The sequence below is a fragment of the Xyrauchen texanus genome, chromosome 2, assembly GCF_025860055.1.
Source record: "Xyrauchen texanus isolate HMW12.3.18 chromosome 2, RBS_HiC_50CHRs, whole genome shotgun sequence".
Lineage (NCBI taxonomy): Eukaryota > Metazoa > Chordata > Actinopteri > Cypriniformes > Catostomidae > Xyrauchen > Xyrauchen texanus.
In genome coordinates this window covers 7,018,081-7,041,939 of record NC_068277.1, presented here as the reverse complement: position 1 = coordinate 7,041,939, position 23,859 = coordinate 7,018,081, and the positions used below count along the sequence as shown (strand labels likewise).

Sequence of the window (23,859 nt, the reverse complement as noted above, 5' to 3'; positions counted from 1 at the left end):
AATAGAATTCGGCATTGTGTTTAATAGAATTCTGTATTGTGTTTAATAGAATTCTGTATTGTGTTTAATAGAATTCGGCATTGTGTTTAATAGAATTCTGTATTGTGTTTAATAGAATTCTGTATTGTGTTTAATAGAATTCTGTATTGTGTTTAATAGAATTCTGCATTGTGTTTAATAGAATCCTGTATTGTGTTTAATAGAATTCGGCATTGCGTTTAATAGAATTCTGTATTGTGTTTAATAGAATTCTGCATTGTGTTTAATAGAATTCTGTATTGTGTTTAATAGAATTCTGCATTGTGTTTAATAGAATCCTGTATTGTGTTTAATAGAATTCTGCATTGTGTTTAATAGAATTCTGTATTGTGTTTAATAGAATTCTGCATTGTGTTTAATAGAATTCTGTATTGTGTTTAATAGAATTCTGCATTGTGTTTAATAGAATCCTGTATTGTGTTTAATAGAATTCGGCATTGCGTTTAATAGAATTCTGTATTGTGTTTAATAGAATTCTGTATTGTGTTTAATAGAATTCTGCATTGTGTTTAATAGAATTCTGTATTGTGTTTAATAGAATTCTGCATTGTGTTTAATAGAATTCTGTATTGTGTTTAATAGAATTCTGCATTGTGTTTAATAGAATTCTGTATTGTGTTTAATAGAATTCTGCATTGTGTTTAATAGAATCCTGTATTGTGTTTAATAGAATTCTGCATTGTGTTTAATAGAATTCTGTATTGTGTTTAATAGAATTCTGTATTGTGTTTAATAGAATTCTGCATTGTGTTTAATAGAATTCTGTATTGTGTTTAATAGAATTCTGCATTGTGTTTAATAGAATTCTGTATTGTGTTTAATAGAATTCTGCATTGTGTTTAATAGAATCCTGTATTGTGTTTAATAGAATTCGGCATTGCGTTTAATAGAATTCTGTATTGTGTTTAATAGAATTCTGTATTGTGTTTAATAGAATTCTGCATTGCGTTTAATAGAATTCTGTATTGTGTTTAATAGAATTCTGTACTGTGTTTAAAAGAATTCTGTATTGTGTTTAATAGAATTCTGTACTGTGTTTAATAGAATTCTGTACTGTGTTTAATAGAATTCTGTATTGTGTTTAATAGAATTCTGCATTGTGTTTAATAGAATTCTGTATTGTGTTTAATAGAATTCTGTACTGTGTTTAATAGAATTCTGTACTGTGTTTAATAGAATTCTGTATTGTGTTTAATAGAATTCGGCATTGTGTTTAATAGAATTCTGTACTGTGTTTAATAGAATTCTGTACTGTGTTTAATAGAATTCGGCATTGCGTTTAATAGACAGTTGCAATTTTTTAATTGATAGAAAGTTTGTTTAAATTATTATAGTAATAAACGTGTAATAATTAATACATTTATATTGACTATAATTTTGAAAGTCAAAATCTGGGTCACAGGTAAAATATCAAAGGCTTTACATAATAAGCATTTACCATAAACGTTAAAGGCATTATAAAGTCAATTTGAATGTGACATTTATAAACAATATATATCAGATGATTTTTAGTAAGTGGAAGATACACCTTTCTATAAGCATATCAATTAATGTGCTTTCTAGGACTCGAACCCTTGATCTTGAGGTTGCTAGCAACAAATTCTACCATTTGAGCCAAAGGGAACTTGTTCAGTAATCTTCTGGGAAGCAGATCAGACCTCCAATGATGATATGAGCCCTATGGATTGCTATGAACAGCGTCTCGATTGGTCACACGGTTAGATAGTCGACTGGCATCTGTTTCACGTCGAAAAGTTGCATTTTGACAGCAGCTCCCATCAAATGAAAATCACTCCTCGACTTTCCTAGATTATCGGACTTGGATATTTAAAGCGCGGGATGAGGGACAGCAGATATGGGACTGGCCTTCTCGATAATACCTCTGTCCGGTACCGTGCTGCTGCGGATAGAGATGTCTCGCTTTCGGACATAACACAACACAAGAAGAGGAGACATGGACCTCGGTGGACTGGACAAAATGAGACATTTATGAGAACTTTTCACTAAGAAGTTCCAGGAACAATGTCGGTGAACGTCTCGAGCTTGAACAGCACACTTCTGTCGCCGCCGGTCTCTTCTCACAATGTTCCTGCCCTCATATTTGGACTATTGCTTATTATAGTGATCATTTGCGGGAATGTACTCGTGTGCCTCAGTGTTTACAAGGAAAAAGCCCTGAAGACAACGACAAACTACTTCATTGTGAGTTTAGCTGTGGCAGATCTGCTGTTGGCAGTTTTGGTTTTACCTCTTTTTGTATATGCGGAGGTAAGTAATGCTTTTGATTGCAAAACTTTATTTTTTAATATATTATTATTATTATTATTATTATTAGTTTTCATGTATAAAACTTAATATATACCCTGTACAATGGGGCTAAAGCCCCCCTGGGTAAAAGGCACTTTTGATTTTATTATTTGATTTGCTCCCAAAATAGTAAAAATGACCTCAGTACTTTTCTTAACACCTGTTTGTTAATATACACTGCAAAATATTCCTGATCCATGAGCAGTGTTGGGTAAAAAAAAAAGTAATTGATTACTAACTACTAATTACATCTTCTACAGTATAGGCTAATTAGAATACTCTACTAATTACTCCGTCTGAAAAGTAACCACGTTACTTATTGCTAATTACTTATTAAAGCCCCGATCAACCTCGACCGAATGAACAATACAAGGATACACATGCAACTGTTATAAAATCACATAAATTATTCTTGAACTGGCCAAATAGTTTAAGGGGAGCGGCGTTAAGTTAGAAAACATTAAACGTTAAATTTCGATTATTAACTATGGTTTTAAATTACAGTATTTAATGCAATTACATCAGAAGTAACTGTGATACCCGATCTCATGAAAATTCGTACATAAATTACGAGTTGCCTATTTCTTTTGGTCATGCACGATGTTGTTCGCATAAACTCGTACGACTTCATCACGTGCATATTCCCGGATGTCTAATGCGGAAGTAAGCGCGAGTTCCGCGCACGAGGCGTTAAGGACATACTTATTAATATTATGCCCTTACTCAAAACCCTTATCTAAACTTAACCCATCAGTAGAGTGTGTAAACATGACAGGAAGCTGTTGTGTGTGACAGAATCAAGTAACTGTCGTATGTTAGATGGAAATGATTTACAGCGACGTCATTGGCTGTAGAGAAAGTCGTAGGAATTCAAACAGTCGCGCGACATTCTACGAATTAGGCAAATTGAGAAAAGTCGCACGAATCCTGACGATTTCGCCTTCAGGGTGTGTTGAGTGTGTTGAAATTGCTGAAAAATGAAGAGTAGTCCCGTACTATTTTCAAGGAAAAAGTTATTTAATTACAGTAATTAATGACTTAGTAATGCATTAAATCCAACACAGTCCATCATTGCGTGCAATGTCTTAAGTTTGATTTTGAGGTAATTTGATCCCAATTTGAATAATTTGTATAATCGTGCAAATTTATGTATCTAATGAGACACTTTCATTTTTTATTTGTAATTTTCAGTTTTGTTCAAAGTGATTAATTCTAAAGTGTTTTTAATAACTGTACAGTTTAAGGACAGTATTTGGGGAGAAAAGACCCCCTGTTGCACACTGTAAACTATCATTAAAAAGTCATTTTAACAGTAAAAGACTGTAAATATGCTACAGAAATAAAACGTTAAATTGTTAACGAATATTTACTGTAAAATATACAGTAAAAAATTATATATTTTAAAAGCCAATACAGTAGTTTTTACAATAAAATGATGTAAAAATAAAAAACATTTGATGTAAAAATTACGATTTTCCTGTATAATTAATGGTAAAAAATGACATTGTTTAACAAGAGAGTGCATGTACTTTTTACAGTAAATTATTGTTAAAATTACAGTAAAAAACAATAATCTGGCATTCCCACAATTCCTAGCATGACCCATCATATTTCATTATATCTTATGGGAAGAGATATGTTTCTTCTTATTTTTAATATAATATCAGTTACCTACATTTGGGTGTTTTGTTTGATATTTAATGTAGTTTAGTTCATGTTTACTGCATTATTTTAATCTCACATGTGTTACTCTGATGGCGTTAGTGTTTGTGTTTCTCTACATGTTTATTGGTCATTGCTCCTGGAAGTATTATCTTAATTTCTTACTCAAAAAAGCATCGTGTTGTCTCAAAAATATTTGCATAAGTTGACACATTTTCATTAAAACAATTGTCCCTATTTTTACACAATATTACGATAACACCTCTGGGGGGGGGCCCTTTACCCCCAAGTTTGAGGTAAAATGCTCCCTTACCGCTTAAAACAAATAATAATAATAATTTTAATCTTTTTATCACACAAATGATGTTTCTCCAGTAATAGTCAATAAAAAAAGACATTTATTTGTTCAATCTTGATAAACTTTGTGACCAGACAAACAGCACGTTTTCCTTAAGGTACCTTTAGCCCTGTTGTACCCAAACAAAAAAGTATTATGCTTTTAAAACATAGTACCAGGGCAATATTATGCTTTTTAGGACATGTATCATGGTACTTAGTATTCTTTACCTTGCAATACCATGTATAAAAATGTATATGGTAATCAATCTAGTATTTACACTCACCTAAAGGATTATTAGGAACACCTGTTCAATTTCTCATTAATGCAATTATCTTATCAACCAATCACATGGCAGTTGCTTCAATGCATTTAGGGGTGTGGTCCTGGTCAAGACAATCTCCTGAACTCCAAACTGAATGTCAGAATGGGAAAGAAAGGTGATTTAAGCAATTTTGAGCGTGGCATGGTTGTTGGTGCCAGACGGGCCGGTCTGAGTATTTCACAATCTGCTCAGTTACTGGGATTTTCACGCACAACCATTTCTAGGGTTTACAAAGAATGGTGTGAAAAGGAAAAACATCCAGTATGCGGCAGTCCTGTGGGCTGAAAATGCCTTGTTGATGCTAGAGGTCAGAGGAGAATGGGCCGACTGATTCAAGCTGATAGAAGAGCAACTTTGCCTGAAATAACCACTCGTTACAACCGAGGTATGCAGCAAAGCATTTGTGAAGCCACAACACGCACAACCATGAGGCGGATGGGCTACAACAGCAGAAGACCCCACCGGGTACCACTCATCTCCACTACAAATAGGAAAAAGAGGCTACAATTTGCAAGAGCTCACCAAAATTGGACAGTTGAAGACTGGAAAAATGTTTCCTGGTCTGATGAGTCTCGATTTCTGTTGAGACATTCAGATGGTAGAGTCAGAATTTGTCGTAAACAGAATGAGAACATGGATCCATCATGCCTTGTTACCACTGTGCAGGATGGTGGTGGTGGTGTAATGGTGTGGGGGATGTTTTCTTGGCACACTTTAGGCCCCTTAGTGCCAATTGGGCATCATTTAAATGCCACGGCCTACCTGAGCATTGTTTCTGACCATGTCCATCCCTTTATGGCCACCATGTACCCATCCTCTGATGGCTACTTCCAGCAGGATAATGCACCATGTCACAAAGCTCGAATCATTTCAAATTGGTTTCTTGAACATGACAATGAGTTCACTGTACTAAAATGACCCCCACAGTCACCAGATCTCAACCCAATAGAGCATCTTTGGGATGTGGTGGAACGGGAGCTTCGTGCCCTGGATGTGCATCCCACAAATCTCCATCAACTGCAAGATGCTATCCTATCAATATGGGCCAACATTTCTAAAGAATGCTTTCAGCACCTTGTTGAATCAATGCCACGTAGAATTAAGGCAGTTCTGAAGGCGAAAGGGGGTCAAACACAGTATTAGTATGGTGTTCCTAATAATCCTTTAGGTGAGTGTATCTCACTATGGTATACATCAAAGTACCATCTGATGCCACCATTGCCCCACAGAATGTTTTTAGTTTTTGAAAGGGATGTAGATCAATATCGATCAATATATGAATGCAATCATTGAGATTAGACATTTTAAATAGTGTGTTAAATGACCTAAATGAAGACAATTAATTTATGATGTTATTATAATTCTAAATTATATTAAAATACGAATTTAAATGATGCACTAGAATGAGCGTCTATTAGTATATAAACACATTTTATAGCTTTTATCTTTTAAATACACTCAAAAATATTTTAGACTATTTTTAGGCATTTCAATTTCATAACTACATTTCATCAGATTGAACTGTTTATTTGTTTTTACAAAATTAAATGAATAAAAGTGGAGTGGTGGTGGTGTAGTGGTCTAAGCACATAACTGGTAATCAGAAGGTTGCTGGTTCGATCCCCACAGCCACCACCATTGTGTCCTTGAGCAAGGCACTTAACTCCAGGTTGCTCCGGGGGGATTGTCCCTGTAATAAGGGCTCTGTAAGTCGCTTTGGATAAAAGCGTCTGCCAAATGCATAAATGTACAAGTTGCATATTTAGGTTTTTTAAAGGTTTATTTTGTTCAAATTACTCAATTCATTTTATAGAATTATTTATTTTATTTTTTTGTGCGTATGTTTGAAGGAATAAATGTTGGTTGCTTCATATAACCTCTTAGCATATCTCGTTGAGTTCCTCACTCAGTTATTCTTCCTGTTTCAGGCCTCTTATCTTGTTAACTTCAAGTTGCCACACTGACCATGTTCAGTCGGTCAAGTTGTTGCTTCATTAGGCTCATTAGGTTAGTTCGACTGTCAGAAAAGGATGAGTACTACTACTCTACTACACTAGTGTATTGTAGTGATGTAGAATATTTCCTGTATTGTAAATCAATACACTATTCGATGTAATAGATCTGTGAACTTTCCAGTTTCAAGGTGGTGTCTGGTCCTTGGATTTGGCTCTCTGCGATGGACTAATGACTATGGATGTAATGCTCTGTACGGCATCTATATTCAACCTTTGTGCAATCAGTGTTGACAGGTTTGGATTGCTCTCATCTTTTTTAGATGTTCCTGATGTTTTGCATGTGTAGCACCGCTTTAAAGGAATATTCTGTGTTTAATACAAGTTAAGCTCAATTGAAGGCATTTGTGGTATAATATTGATGTTAAACTACGATTACAAAATTAAAGCCACAAGACTTAAACAATATTAGTGTTAATGTTTACTAACCTTTTCTAAGTAAAGTTATATCCAATTTTACAGCTTCGTTGACATGACGACATAACGCCATAGACCGTAATGATCTAAAACGACTATTTAAAGAACTTTACAGCTCAAATATTACACCATTTTTAACAGTAGAATTTATGTAACTTTTTTCAAATTCACATTTCTGCCTATAACCCATAAAAAATTGGACATATTCACTTCCATTCTAAGTACCTCACTGTAACCTCAATTTTTGCTTTGTTTAAAAAAAAATGTAAAAGTCTAAATCATTTTAATCTAATCAACATTATGCCACAAATGCTGTTTATAGAGCTCAACTTGTATTAAACCTGGAATATTCCTATAAGAAGACTGAAATGTTGCATTGTCATTTGTATTTGTAAAGTGCATTTCACAATACACACATGGCTTCAAAGCAGCTTTAAGAAAATCAATTGGAAACTCTGAGGCATTTTCTTAAGAAAGAATCAGTTTGTTGCACATTATTTTGGCATAATCATGGTTGCATAAACAGGGCATTTAGTTAATACTTCAGACTTCTGTTCCACCACATTAGTGTTTCCAGCAGGAGAAAAAGAGAGTGAAGATCTGTTTTAAAGGAAATGTTTTCTACACCAGTGGTTCTCAACTGCTGGGTCGTGACCACAGGTGTGTTCTGATTGGGTTGAGGACGGAAGGGATAAAACATTTCCAAATGCTAATAATAAAATGCAACTGGGGCCTGGGTAGCTCAGCGAGTATTGACGCTGACTAACACCCCTGGAGTCGTGAGTTCGAATCCAGGGCGTGCTGAGTGACTCCAGCCAGGTCTCCTAGGCAACCAAATTGGCCCAGTTGCTAGGGAGGGTAGAGTCACATGAGATAACCTCCTTGTGGGTGCGATTAGGGGTTCTCGCTCTCAATGGGGCGTGTGGTAAGTTGTGTATGGATTGCGGAGAGTAGCATGAGCCTCCACATGCTGTGAGTCTCTGCGGTGTCATGCACGACGAGCCACATGATAAAATGCACGGATTGACGGTCTCAGAATAGGAGGCAACTGAGACTTGTCCTCCGCCACCTGGATTGAGGTGAGTAACCGCTCCACCACAAGGACCTGCTAAGTAGTGGGAAAATAATAAGATGCAACTAACCATAAAATTGCAAATAGTTAGGAACACAAAAATAAATAACTAGGCTTTTCCACTTTTATAAGTAAGGAGAAAATGCTTTCCACATGTTTTGTTGTTGATATTAAAGGTTGTGTCCATTGAAACTCAACAGGATTTCGGCACAAATATTTCTGTCACTAGGTAGCAAAAAGCTAGCAAAAGAAAGCAGACACCAACATGGACAGGTTGTTGAGCCATGTGCCCTAATCTTTGAACACTATGAACAAAACTATGAAAGGTAAAAGAAAATATGAGTCAGGCTAAATTAAATTTGAGGGCAATAGAATAAACATTGTTTACAAGATTTTCCGCGTTGAATCATTGGCCGAGAGCATGAAACCCAATACAAAAACTCAATTTATAGACCATTTAAAACTCAAGTTTTTCATTCATCAAATGTAACTAATTTTGCATATTGTTGAGCCTATGCAGTTCATTGTAACATTGAGCACGTTTACATGCACGTTCTTACACCGATTATGCTTGAGCAGACGACGCGTGTGGTCATGTAAACGCAATAATTGACGTTCCTTTATCGGTTTAAGTTCATAAACGGTGTAAGAATAAACTGGTGTACACAGGTATATTTTTTTGCATAGCATGTAAACACCTTAACCGCCATTTTTAACGTCTTACCCAATGTGTGCATGTGTTGAGCGCATGTCTCTTCACGGTTTGACATCAAAAGCAAAGAATAGGGGGCCTGGGTAGCTCAGCGAGTAAAGACACTGACTATCACACCTAGAGCCGCAAGTTTGAATCCAGGCTTGCTGGGTGACTCCAGTCTGGCTCCCTAAGCAACCAATTGGCCCGGTTGCTAGGGTGGGTAGAGTCACGTTGGGTTAACCTCCTTGTGGTCTCTATAATGTGGTTCTTGCTCTCGGTGAATTATTACTCAGAGCTCACGGTAGGTCTGCCTTTAAAGGTTTATAAGTTATTGTAAAATTAATTTGCCTATGGTGAACATTTATGGGACTTTTACTTCCGGAGCTAGACTATTTAACTAAGCATCCAGTCATACAGTCCTCTATGTATCTGTTTACAGGTTTATTGCTGTGTCCATACCACTAAACTACAACCGAAAGCACGTTGACCATCGGCAGATTCTCTTACTCTCTGCCACTTGGCTCCTGGCGCTGGCTGTGGCGTCGCCAGTTATCTTCGGAATCAACAATGTTCCCCAAAGAGACCCCAGAGAGTGCAAACTGGAAGACAATAATTATGTGGTGTATTCCTCAGTCTGTTCTTTCTTCATTCCCTGCCCCATCATGCTTTTACTGTACTTCGGGGTGTTCCATGGCTTACGCAAGTGGGAAGAAGCTCGCAAAACCAAACTGCGAAACAGTATTCAAGCCTGTCGCAGGTTGCAGCATGCTGCAGCACTCCCGCCCCTGGGGACTATGTCTGCATCTCTACCACGGGTCATTGAGAGGGACCTGGCCCAGTCCAGCCTTGAGGAGCTGGGTGACTTTACGCAGCCCGTCTTTCCCTTCCCAGCAGAATATAAACACAGCCCTATTCAAACTGTGGACTACTCAAACATTCAATATGGTCAGCCAACTCAAAGAAAGAAGAGGGAGAAGATCAATGGAAGGGAGAGAAAAGCCATGAGGGTTTTACCTGTCGTTGTGGGTAAGTTTTGAAATAACTGTAGAACTGATTGATTGATTGATTGATTGATTGATTGATTGATTGATTGATCAATGCTTAATAATCACACAAAAGCTACACTGTAAATGGTGGTAATGTGCTATACCTAAAAGGAATAGTTCGTCCAAAAATGAAAATCCTCTCATCATTTAATCACCCTCATGCCATCCCAGACGTGTATAACTTTCTTCACAACTGAAGACTTTTAGAAGAATATCTCAGCTTTGTTGGTCCATACAATGCAAGTGAATGGAGTCCAAAACTTTATTAAAAAAACAGTACAAATTCAGGGTTAAAGTGGATGTAGTCAGATGTAATATTCCTTGCCATTCTGTTGCCTGGAGATCATGTGCTGGTGAATATTTGTGTCTTTTTGCAGTTCAAAGTACTTATAGTAGTATATAATGCATCTGATGTGAAATGAAAAATACATATAATACAACTTAATAAATGAGTCTCTTTATTTAGTTTTAAGCATTAAACCCTGGGCATACAAGTTCCACAGTTGTTGAATTGTGCTGTTTCACCCAGAGAACTGCTAACAAGGTAAACCCCTTAATCCAATTATGACGTAAAGGTTCGCCTGGTGTCTTAACCTAATTTTTGGACAACAATTTTTTAGCACACAGACCCACAAAAATGTTTAGATTGCCATTGGATCACATAAGCTTATTGTGTTTTACAAATCTTACTTTTGTTCATCATTATAATTATAAATTGAATATTGTTTTACAGCTTAAAATATTCTGAATATTAAACCTTTTTATGGGGTTACGGATGTATATTTCTTTAAATTAATAGTGTGAAGCATAATAAGACTTTGGATGGGATAGTGCATTATTACTATTACTATATCTTTTATTGAAATGTAAATTGTTCACATATTTCCCAATGTTTAAATGTACCCTTAACATTTGCTTTGTTTTGCTTTGTTTTGTTTTGCTTGAGAAGTCATATTTCTCTGGCCCTTCATTACAAAAGTAATTTTTTCTAATTTCAGTAGATAGCAGACAGCCTGAAATAAATAAATAAATAAATAAATAAGCAGGTGCATTAGTTTTATATAATTTCCCCATGCTTATTGGATTAAGTAGCACAACTTTCCCCACTCTCCCCCGGGGCCTGATGTAAGCATGGGCTGGGGTGGGCTGAGCCCACCCAAATGTGAGCCTTGCACACCCAATCAAACATTTTGGAAACGTGGTTTTAAATAAAAAATAAATAGATTGGTTTCCAATTTCTGCTTTGGTTAAAAGTAATATGGGGGCAGGCTGTGTGTTGCAAACATTAAGGGTGGGCTGTAGACTGCCCAATCAACCACAAAACAACACAGGAAATGTGAAGTGTTTTTCTATTTTTGACATTGGCCGAAAGCAACGACACACTCAAGCGTCTTCTGCAAACCAGAGAGTCCGTGATATCATGCGAGTGAGAACGGTAATAAGTGATATTTTTGTGCAGTGACAATGTGGCTGCTGTTAATGTACCACTGGCTTCCTCTTATCAAGTATCTCCCTATCTCCCTCTCCCTCCACATCAGCTCCCCAAAATCATGCTGCGGTTGTTCGTGAAATTCTGGACCTGAATTATAAAGTAGATGTCTGCGGGGCCTGGGTAGCTCAGCGAGTAATGATGCTGACTATCACACCTGGAGTCGTGAGTTTGAATCCAGGGTGTGCTGAGTGACTCCAGCCAGGTCTCCTAAGCAACCAAATTGGCCCGGTTGCTAGGGAGGGTAGAGTCACATGGGGTAACCTCCTCGTGGTCGCTATAATGTGGTTCTCTCTCTCGGTGGGGCACATGGTGAGTTGTGCGTGGATGCCGTGGAGAATAGCGTGGGCCTCCACATGCGCTATGACTCCACAGTAACGCGCTCAACAAGTCACGTGATAAGATGCGTGGATTGACTGTCTCAGACACGGAGACAACTGAGATTCGTCCTCTGCCACCCGGACTGAGGCGAGTCAATATGCCACCATGAGGACCTAGAGCGTTTTGGGAAATGGGCATTCTAACATTGAAACCAACTAAAGGTCAATCGGATATTTGTCAAAGTTTTGTTTGTAAATTTCTTTAATAAAGCGTTAACATCCGTCGCACCGAATGGAGCACAAGGGATCATTTGTATGAAATAAATAAATAAATAGTAAATGGTTTATTTTTGTTGGTCTTGCGCAATAGACGAATAACACTCGGTACCTTAAATACATAAAATCAATTTGAGGAACATCTATTTTGTTATTTCGATATTTATATTTTGTGGGAGTCCCTCATTTCGATCGCCTTCTCCCTCGCACACATCATCCTGCGCCGCACTCTGTTGCGCGGGTCCCATTGACTCTGCGGTGAATATTAGCTGATAGTACCGTACGTGATCATGATTCATAGCTGGATACAGTGTTTTTGTGGGACGTGTACTTCTGTTTCCCCTGTTGTTAATTTGGTGTCAATGAGAGATGCTGTCTGTCTCCACGTGTCATACATCTCTTGTACATATTTTTACAGTGTTGTGACTTAGGTGCTTACATGGCATTCATTTTCATCCATCCATCCATCCATCCATCTATCCAAATTCCCGTATTCCCTAAATGACTTAACGCATATAGTTTCACTGGTAAAAATATCAATACCTTTACTACCCTAAAAAGGCCATAATTAGTACTCTGAGTAACCCCGACCCCCCCCCCATCACAAATCAAACTATAATATAATATCCCCCAGCCCACCCTAATGTTATGTCATGAAACAACATATCACATATTCATACCATAGACTGTAAAAAAAGATGGACGACGCCCCTTCACTCTTTTCCATTGGTGAGAACTAAAGCCGCCAGTGTCCCGATATGGCGCTGACATCTTGGGACTTGAGTCTGCACAGTTGCGATTTCAGGACAAGACCTGCGCAGTTGTTAGGAGGAAGTAAAGCCGCGAAATCAAGGCCCCGCCCTCACTCTCGCTGAATCAATCGCAAGCACACGCCCCTGCACTTTTGACTTTTGAATTATGACGGTGTGAAATAATTAATTATAGAAATTTAGATATTAAATTTAAAGCTCCAATCTCCTCAGTCCTCCGAAGATCCCGAAAAAAAGTCTGTTGGTGCTTCAGTGACTACTTCGCTCAGAGATCCTGTCAATCACAGCTGTCAATCATGATGTCACAGTGCCGTTTTTATAGCATCAAATAACTAAAAACAAACTTATTTTGAAAACAAACACTTGAAATTACATCAACGTGATAGAAACTACAGTAAATGACAGAAACTATCTTTGGAAAAAAGATATGTGAAGTGTAATTTAATTGTTTAGTTGGTCTCACGTCCCGTTGAATAACATGGGGAGGCGGGGTTTATGACCTATACTAGGACCAGTCACCGGGGGTGATCGAGACGTTTTGGCTTCACTTTTGAGGGCTTGTGCGGCACACTTGATTCATACATGTGAAAGTATGTTTTTTGAACAGGCAGCTATGCTTCATGTGGAGACATCTAAATTAAGTTTCTTTATAGTCAACATTATTATTTAAAGCTGAAGTCTGTTATATTGCTAAAATAATGGATGTTTTCAAACAGGTCTCCTAAAAACTCCCCCATCAATCATTGGGTGGACAAACAGAAAGCTCTGCCATTGGTTGCGCCAATGCTGCTGTGTCACGCTGGTCAGGATGCTCAAAGTAGGGCAATGTTTTGACATTTTTGGGGGGAAATTAACCAACAAATGGCTTATTTACTGTTCTCTCTGCATATTTAGCTGGGATAGCAGAAACTGTTTTAACATTGAAAAAAAGAGCTTTAATGTGACTGAATCATCCTGACGATATTAGGTTATCACAACAAAAGTATCATTTTTAAGGGTCAGATTTGGTAGAAATAGCTCATTATGGTAATAACTGCACCTTTTCATTCTTCTAAAGTAGAGGAATGTGCACTGAACATGGTTTTCACCTCATGGCGTTTCATAGGATCTAAAACTGCTGGGGGGAAAAGAGCTAAAGGAGATGAAAACATTTCTGTAATCATCAGAAAAACATCTTCTTGCAGTATTTTATATACAGATTATCTAAATCTTCCAACTCCATAACCGGATATTTATAGAAATACCATTAATATACTTGAATAATTCAGCACAGCAGAGACCACTGTAAGACCACATTAATATCTTTAATATACATGACGTTGATTTATTTCAATAGCCTTCTCTCACATGATGTTTGGTTACTTTTGCACCATAATCCGACTGTATGCAAGCGTTACATAATGTAGAATTATTGGCTTTGATTTTACAGGTTATTGAGTTATCCAAAGCTTTGTGAGCTTTCATAGCAGTAACATATTTCTCTTGATCAGAATCAGAAGCAGGACTTTGATGACAATGTGGTGACTATTAAAGGAATGTTTCAGGTTACAAACACAACTTAAGTTCGATCGACAGCATCTACTGTCATTGGATACAGGCAATCTGTCCCTCCATGATGCATAAATGTGAAAATGTGGTTTAAAATTTTTTTCGTTTAAGTGCTTGCAAATGTATGCTATTTGAGCTGTAAAGTTGTCTTCAGAAGTTTGCTTGTCCACTTAGCCCCTAAAGTGGAAATGGTAAACAGATTGTTAATGGTAAACAAATTTGGCTTGCTGTCCATAAAGGAGGGGCTCGAACATAAGGGCCTTGGGCATGTGGCTCAGCTCGAGCTCCAAGATACCTCGATGCCCCCAGGACTACTTAAATAAAGTAGGTTAAGTTTAATGGTCAAGGAGGAGTAGGGTTGGTGGAGGGATGCTGGAAGAATCGTCACAGGAGTGAGGTAAGCTTCTGCTTGCATGTGCTTGAATGATGATTGACGGGACTTGCTTGACAAACTCCTCCCGAACTTTTGTTTAGAAATCCATTTCATGAGTTTGCATGTCCACCTAGCCCCTGAAGTGGAAATGGTAAACAGATTGTAAATGGTAAACATATTTGCCTTACTGTCCGTAAAGAAGGGGGTCGAGCATAAGGGCCTTGGACATGCGGCGCGGCTTGAGCTCCAAGTCCAAAAAACACACCTTAGGACAGCAAGCCCAGTTTATGACAAACCAACCATTTCACACGCATGGATGGCTTACTGACGAGTGTGCACCCAAGTAGTTGTTGGTTATGGCAAGAAAAGAGGGGTTTTTAGTTATGACTGACCCCCCCAAAAAGCACATATAATCAGAGTGAAAGAGAGGCAGTTGAACTTATAATAGAGGTGGTCCTGTGGGAGCATGGTGGAAGTACTGCTGTCATGGTAGAGTAAAACGGGTCTCTTGTGGGAGGCAGGGTTAAAGTGCTACTGCGTCTGCAGAGTCTTTGAGACAGTATAGGATGAGGAGCTCCTGCAGGAGTGGAGTGAAGGCACTGCTGCGGCAGTGGAATAGAGTAAAGGGGGGGGGTGCATCCTGTGGAGGTGGAGTTAGAGCACTGCTGCGGCAGTGGAATAGAGTAAAAAGGGGAGTGCATCCTGCGGAGGTGGAGTTAGAGCACTGCTGCGGCAGTGGAATAGAGTAAAAGGGGGTTGCATCCTGCAGAGGTGGAGTTAGAGCACTGCTGCGGCAGTGGAATAGAGTAAAAGGGGGGTGCATCCTGCGGAGGTGGAGTTAGAGCACTGCTGCAGCAGTGGAATAGAGTAAAAAGGGGGGTGCATCCTGCGGAGGTGCATCCTGCGGAGGTGGAGTTAGATCACTGCTGCGGCAGTGGAATAGAGTAAAAAGGGTGGTGCATCCTGCGGAGGTGGAGTTAGAGCACTGCTGCAGCAGTGGAATAGAGTAAAAAGGGGGGGTGCATCCTGCGGAGGTGGAGTTAGAGCACTGCTGCGGCAGTGGAATAGAGTAAAAAGGGTGGTGCATCCTGCGGAGGTGGAGTTAGAGCACTGCTGCGGCAGTGGCGTTGTAGAGACAATAGCAAAAAGTTAGGAAGCATGTTTGCAGAATATAAATACATAACTTGCATTTTATACTTTTTTTTAAAGGGGGGGGCTCCTGTGGAAGGCAGAGTTATATGAAATAGCAGTGTAGGTTACTTCTGTGACAGTCAAAGACAAGACTCTCCTGATGGTGAGCACATGAAATTGAGGTGTATTACTGCTGTGGCCGTGATAGGAAAGAAAATCACTCAGGGAGTGGAGCACTGCTGAAGCAATGGGGTATTTAGGGAAGTAGTAATGTAGCTTTGCAGAAGCTGGATTAAATCACTGCTGCTTATGCAATATAGTTTAATGAAACAATGCAATCCTCTGTAGAGAGGAAAAAAAGATTAGACTTGGCAGGTTTGCAAAATAAGAGTAACGGTAATGTGTAAGTTATGCATTGCAGAATGCTTAGTATTAATATGAATCTAGCATGTAGAATAGTTGAATCAAAATGGTAGAGGATCTCCTGCAGGAGCTGTTAATGAGCTGCTGTGGCAGTGGAGTGTTGGACCTCCGGTGGGAGCTAGGAGAGAGAGCACTGCTGTGTTTCCACAGTTGTGCAATCACTTGTAGATACCCTTCTACCCAAGGATCAAATTTGGAAATTGTGAGCACTTGTGAAGGGAACAGAAATAGCTCCGTATTCACACCTGTAAGGAAATGTATGCTCTTGGACTTGCAGGAATCCCTATCAAGTGCATGAACAACTCTTGTCAATGAGGATCATTAATGAATTAACATCATCGAAGCTCATGCTAAGCAAATCAAATGGGGATAATACTCCTGAAAGCGAGTGATTATGTTAGCTGGTATACAATCATGTAACGAGTATGAGTCAAGGTGATGCTGAGGATGTGATCCAATGTGATCCACCGTTATGGAATACTCTGCCGGGACTGTACAGCATCACTCCACTATTGTGATCCTGACACCTGAATCATCCGTTTAACATTATGAAAGTGTACTTAAATACATTAAATAATGGATGGACATGCTGTGGATAAAGCATGCAAATTTCAGTTTCATTTCACAAGTGGTTCAAAAGATATACAGTATAACTTTATATGAAAATTCAAAGTGGCGGAGAGACAATATGCGTGATATTGGAAAATGTGGTATCGTTGGAATCCGTATGACTGAAGAAATCCAAAAACACAAAGCTCATGATTTTAGGAGAAACGGTTTAAATGTTATGGGGAAAATATAGCCAATATTGGAAATTTTTGCCCAATTTGTGATGCTGTCACCAAACTTGTACCCTCGAGCATGTACCCTCAGATCATGGTCATAATGATGCATGCCACGTTTCGATTCGAAAGGACAAAGTGTTGCTGAGAAACAGCCTCACTTCCTGTCTCATGTCAGCCTCGTTAACTTCGCATTGGCGAAATGTCCGAATGGTAGCACAAATAAAAATACTGTTTTGTCAGTTGATTGTTATTTGATGAATTACTGCTGTCATGATCAATAGAAAATGTACACAAGATTTTCTTCTAAATAAAATCCACTTTACCACCTGTGTTGATAGCGTGATGCTGATTGCGCTGGGCAAAGAGTTTCCTGAATCGAGCATAATTGATAATTAGTATAATTTATCTAGAAAGGAGGTATGTTTGTGCAGAAAGCAATGACTTAAATTAAATCCTCAAGATGCAGTGCAATTTTAGCACCAATTGTGCCTACTTAAAGGGATAGTTCACCCAAAAATTACAATTATTTTATCATTTACTCACCATCATGATTTTTAGAATATCTCTATATTAGCTCTGTAGGTCCATGCAATGCAAGTGAATAGTGACTAGACCTTTGAAGCTCCACAAATCACATAACGTCAGCATAAAAGGAATCCATATGACTCCAGTGGTTTAATCCATGTCTTCAGAAGCGATATGATATGTTTGGGTTAGAAATAGATCAACATTTAAGTCCTTTTTTACTTTAAATCTCCACTTTCACTTTCACATACTTTTTATTTTGTTTTTGGCGATTCTCATTCTTTGTGCATATCGCCACCTACTGGGCAGGGAGGAGAATTTATAGTAAAAAAGGACTTATATATTGATCTGTTTCTCACCCACACCTATCATACCTCTTCTGAAGACATGGATTAAACCACTGGAGTCGTATGGATTACTTTTATGCTCCCTTTATATGCTTTTGGAGCTTTAAAGTTTTGGTCACCATTCACTTGCATTGTATGGACCTACAGAGCTGTGATATTCTTTTAAAAATGTTTTTGTAACTGCATTACTGTAAACAGTTTTTTAATGCACTTTGTTTGCCTTTGTTTACTTTGTTAACTGAAATTATTTTCTCTGGCAATCAACAACTGAGCTTAATCTGAGCTTAACTCTGTATATAATCAACCTATTTAGCAAAGCAAAATGAATTGCATTGTGTAAAAAAAAAGATACAGCCATGTAATTCAAATTTTACTCATTATATGAAATTTTAATGTAAGGTTATAAAAGGGTTCATCAGAAAATGCCCTCAAATGCACTAAATCTCCTCATCTTAATTAGACTCATGACAAATACGTGACTTTTTATCTTACTGCAGGTACCTTCCTCTTCTGCTGGACTCCATTCTTTGTAGTTCATACCACACGAGCCACGTGTGAATCATGTGACATCTCCCCATACCTGATGAGCACAGTGACATGGCTGGGATATGTGAACAGCGCTCTGAACCCCATTATCTACACCATTTTTAACACTGAATACAGGAAGTTCTTCAGAGGATTTTTTCAACGATTCTGCTGCATCCACCAAATATGAGATATACACCATAATTTATGCTACAGACATTTATACGTGTATACTGGAAGTATATTTAAAACATATATATCTGTAAACATATGGAACTGTTTTATAGTTTTTATTATTATGTTATCTTTTGTTTGATTGTGCCTATGATGTACTACGTCCCAATTGTTTATAAAGCAGTCTTTATTTGAAAGAAATACTTCACCCAAAGATTCAAATTCTGTAATTTAGTCGCCCTCATGTTGTTCCAAACCCCATATTCATTTCATTATTCAATGGAGCACAAGAGGAAAGACAGGCTCAGTCACCAAATTAATCTTATTGCGTCTTTTTATCCATACAATGAATGTAACTGCGGCAAACATTCTGCCTATGATCAACTTTTGTGACTTGGCTATCCCTCTAAATATACAGTGGCAAGAAAAAGTATGTGAACCCTTTGGAATTAGCTGTTTTTCTGCATAACTGTAACTGCGGCTAGCATTCTGCCTATGGTCAACTTTTGTGTTCCAGAAAGAATTATAGGTTTGGAACAACATGAAGGTGAGTAAACAAAGATTATTTTCTGTCTTTGGGGGGAGGGGGGGGGGGGGGGTTGACTTGGTAATAACTTAAGTTAATAACACACAGACAATTACAATCTTTCATGTCTTTATTGAACTCATCCCATTAAACATTCACAGTGCTTTTTGAGAGTTTCTTGTTTTTTGCTAATATATATATATATATTCTTGATGCACTCTAATCTGTCTTTGATACTACTATTCTGATGCTAGTGAAACTTGGTAATGCAGCACTTTTCATACTGCTGTCTCCTTAAAATGAATCCCTTATTATGTAACAACCATGTTAAAAATTCCTCTTTTGTGAGTCGCTTTGGATAAAAGTGTCTGCCAAATGAATACATGTAAATGTCAAATATAAAAAGACCCTAGAGTACACATTTCATGATCTAGTAGAACAGGCCTTGAAGTGGCACAATACATTTAGTTAAATCCGATTAATTGTTTAAGGCCTTTTAAATATTCTAGATACTGCACAGCTGTGAGTGTACCTTTCATTCTGCTGAAAACTGAATCGCTAATGACAAAAATCAGATATCAGTGTGATAAAACCGTAAGATGTTCCCACTGATCTTAATGAGTTTTGAAACTGGGGTTCATGTAGTGTTTCACTGCTAAAGCTTCTCCTTTAAGGCTCCAAAATGTCATGAAAAAAGGTCTAATGAACTTCCAGAAAAGCCCCAAGGATTTCCCTATACATGGTTGCAGCATCATCTGCACACAGTGAACAAATATCCGACACCTGGGCAGAATTCCCACATCTCTTTTTTTTCCTTTCTTATTGAATAATAAATAAAATGTCTGCATGATCAAGTGTTGCTACTCCAGTATGCATGACTTTTACATTTCTTTTTGAAAAACAGTCTTGCAGAAGGTTAATAATGGCACTTTAACTGAGCAAATGCGCATGAATTATAGTTATTAGAACTGTATAAAGTATGAGGTACACATAACGTGTACCTCATACGTGGCATCAAGGTGGATGACCAATCGTCTAATTTTAAGCTTATTCACAACAAGCCAAAATCTCACCCTTCTAAAAATAAAGGTCGAAGACGTATTTGAGGGCATGTAGTCTTGCAAAAATATGGTGAATATGGTGTTTTGAAGTCCTTTCCATTTCCCATTCCCGTTCTTCACCGCTGCCTTTCTGGGTCATTCTACAGAAATGTCCACTTTTGAGGTAGATAAAAATGTGTAAAAATACATTTTATTTTTAAACATTGAACCTAGGTTCAGTGGCGGAGCTTGTGGGTGGCCAAGGGTGGCCGTGGCCAACGTGGATCGAAGCCTGGCCACCCCATTGGCCAACCCCACTCGCAAATGCTGTTTTAGTCATTATTTTGGTCATTTTTTGGCACAATTTAGATCTTTAGAGGTGAAATCATCTCTGTACAAATGTACAAACTTAACATGTGTGCACACCAAGGTCGCTGAACCCCCCCCCCCCAATTATAACCCATTATGGCATTTGCACATTTACACCATCATATATATAACTGTCTTTTGAGTATTAAAAACTGCTTTAGGAAAACTAAAAATAATGGTATATATGTTGTCTGTTTATAGGACTATATGTTTGTTGCTGGACTAAGAGGGGGAAGATTGGAACTGTCCTCAGCTATTAATAAAGTACAAAATACATGGTGCCTTTGCACCTTTCTGTCCACCACCTGAATGTCAATATCCAGGTGCCCCATGATGAACTCCCATGACCTCTGTGCAACCTGAAATGATCACTAGGGGCTCTGGAATTAAGCAAATAATCTGTTTTTCACCAATATCAATTAAAGTCATCTCTAAAGTTTGGCCAGTTGGCCAGATGAACTTCTATCTCTACCATGTTTAGCCACTCCTGACTAAAGAAACAATGACAAAGACAATCTACAATCAAGAAATGTGTATTAACTAGTGCTATTGTATGCATAACTACTTCATAAACAGACATAACTAAAGCTTTTTATGAAATATGCGTTTTATAAAATGTCATCTGAAGTACCTAAAGCCATGCTTTGCTAATCATACTGTACTCTCTAAAAGATGTCATTTAATCCATTTGTATTATATATTTTGACTATTCCCTTATAATGAAATAGGTTACACCAGTGACGTCATCTAAAAGCCTCGAATGAAATTATGGAGCAAATTAGGACATTTCTGATCATTGAAATGGGACAGAAAACATATAATGTGCCTTTCTTTATAGAACTTCGAAAAGAGGAATGCAGGACGCTGTGACGTCATAATCTGGATATTTTTTCCAAACCGTGTTTTTTTGATCTGTGGTAACACTGAAGCTGTTTCCATCATATTGTTGTGGAGCGGAGGGGGGCGGGGCCGGAATGTCGCACGCCCGGTCCTCAATCGGCCTGATGGGGCCCGCGAGGGATAAAGGCGGCCGGTGACGACGGTTCGAGAGAGAGAGAGAATTACGGGCATGTCCGTCATGTGTGTGTGTTTATGTTTGTGTGTTTTGGTTTTGAGTTTAATTAAATATTATTTATATTGACAAGCCGGTTCTCGCCTCCTCCTTGCCCATCTTATCCCCCTTACATTGGTGCCAAAACCCGGGAAGGAGGAGGGATGCCCGTCGCAGGGTCCTCGACACTATCGTCCACCCAGGGGAGCGCCGCTACCCTTCATATTTGTAAACGTATATTGTTGAGTTTATTTCTGTTAACATAAATATATTGAAATGTAAAAATTGCATAAATTTTCCCTATATCTTCCCAAAACATAAATAAAACAAAACAGTTCCACGGATGTCCCCTCCAGTGTGTGTGATGTCATTTCAAAGCATACAGTAGATGTTCAGTTAAAGGTCACAGTATCATGACACACATCTGCTATGAGTGATAAAATGACGCCTGTACCACGTGTTAGTGAGATAATGCAATACTAAACACTTAAAGGAATATTCAGAGTTTGAGCTCAATCAACAAATATCCCTTTAGAAGCAATGCAATCACTTTGGGAGAGAAACAGATCGATATTTAAATCCTTTTTGATTATAAATCTACGCTTTCACTTTCAGAATGGGGTTTTTTGTTAAAAGGACTTAAATATTGATGTGCTTCTCACACACCTATCATATCGCTTCTGAAGGCATGGATTAAACCACTGGAGTCGTATGGATTGCTTTTATGCTGCCTTTATATGCTTTTTGGAGCTTCAAAGTTCTGGTCACCATTCACTTGAATTGTATGGACCTACAGAGCTGAAATATTCATCTAAAAATCTTCGTTTGTGTTCAGCAGAAGAAAGAAAGTCATACACATCTGGGATGGCATGAGGGTGAGCATATAATGAGAGCATTTTCATTAGTGGATGGACTATCTCTTTAACAGATGAGGAATAGGCAATTGTTTCCAATGGACCATACAGCCAATTCAAGAACAGTTTATACAGTAAAGTGGGTTCTTTGCTGAAGCTAATGCTAGAACCACAAAATATCGCCCTCAGAACACTGTTGGATAGATCAAACCTATACAACAACAAAAAACATTTTATGTTTATTTATAAATGTTCATTAAACATTTCAATTGAGAGCAGATAATATATCTGTCACTATAGAATTCTTACAGAAATGTTTCAAAATTTTGTTTTTATAAATTTGCGAACCACTTCAAATCCAATTGCCACAGTAGTTTAATTTCATTCAACGTAATACCACAAAAAATAACACCAAAAGATGATTATTTGTCAAATGCTTTTTGAAACCATATATCTAGCATTAGATTAGATTCGTTTGGAAATGTTTTGAGAATATTGTCTAGGTCAGGGATGGATTACCGACTGGGCCAATGGGGCCCTTGACTGCCCTGGAGGGCCCTGGGCTTTAAGGTTGCACTATCCAGTTTAGTCTATGTGTTGTATTCAGTACTGACTTGCCAACAGTCTGAACTGAATCAGACAGAGGAAGTGTCTGTCACTTTAACTGCGAGACAATGACACAATGAACTCTGAATGGAATGCTGAGCAGTTCACCTTCTCACTGTCCTCAACAGACAAAACAACTGAAGGAGTTCTGAAAGTCATTATGAGGCTGCGACATGTTGACAGTCTTTTTCTACTGATCAAATGACATCTTGTTGCAGGTGAGGTAACAACATGGTATAGGGGGCTTGGGTAGCTCAGCGAGTATTGACACTGACTATCACCCCTGGAGTCACAAGTTTGAATACAGGGCGTGCTGAGTGACTCCAGCCAGGTCTCCTAAGCAACCAAATTGGCCAGGTTGCTAGGGAAGGTAAAGTCACATGGGGTAACCTCCTCGTGGTCACTATAATGTGGTTTGCTTTCGGTGGGGTGCGTGGTGAGTTGTGCGTGGATGCTGCAGAGAATAGAGTGGGGCAGTGGTGGCTCAGTGTTTGAGAGTGGGGCAGTGGTGGCTCAGTGGTAGTTCAGGGTTACTGACCAGTAGGTCAGGGGTTCAAGCCCAGCACCACAAAGATGCCACTGTTGGGCCCTTGAGCAAGGCCCTTAACTCCAGGTTGCTCCGGGGGAATTGTCCCTGTAATAAGTGCACTGTTAAGTCGCTTTGGATTAAAGCGTCTGCCAAATGCATAAATGTAAAATGGAGTGAAGCCTCCACACGCACTAGGTCTCCGCGCTCAACAACCCACGTGATATGATGTGTGGATTGGCAGTCTCAGACGCGGTGGCAACTGAGATTTGTCCTCCGCCACCCGGATT

The 23,859-nt window shown here is 38.4% G+C and overlaps 1 protein-coding gene across 1 annotated transcript; it reads left to right on the top strand.

Moving 5' to 3' along the window:
- The first annotated feature begins 1,698 nt into the window (after window positions 1-1,698).
- Window positions 1,699-19,152, top strand: drd4b (dopamine receptor D4b). The gene is made up of 4 exons (XM_052153044.1): window positions 1,699-2,307; window positions 6,807-6,919; window positions 9,305-9,891; window positions 18,396-19,152. Exons 1-4 carry the CDS (start codon window positions 2,062-2,064, stop codon window positions 18,611-18,613), a joined length of 1,164 nt encoding a protein of 387 aa, XP_052009004.1. The 5' UTR covers window positions 1,699-2,061; the 3' UTR covers window positions 18,614-19,152.
- The last annotated feature ends 4,707 nt before the right edge of the window (window positions 19,153-23,859 follow it).

Coding starts and splice junctions, on each gene's coding strand:
- drd4b (XM_052153044.1), top strand. CDS start 2,062: ATGTCGGTGAACGTCTCGAGCTTGAACAGCACACTTCTGTCGCCGCCG. Junction 2,308..6,806: donor CTCTTTTTGTATATGCGGAG/GTAAGTAATGCT, acceptor TGAACTTTCCAG/TTTCAAGGTGGTGTCTGGTC. Junction 6,920..9,304: donor TGTGCAATCAGTGTTGACAG/GTTTGGATTGCT, acceptor ATCTGTTTACAG/GTTTATTGCTGTGTCCATAC.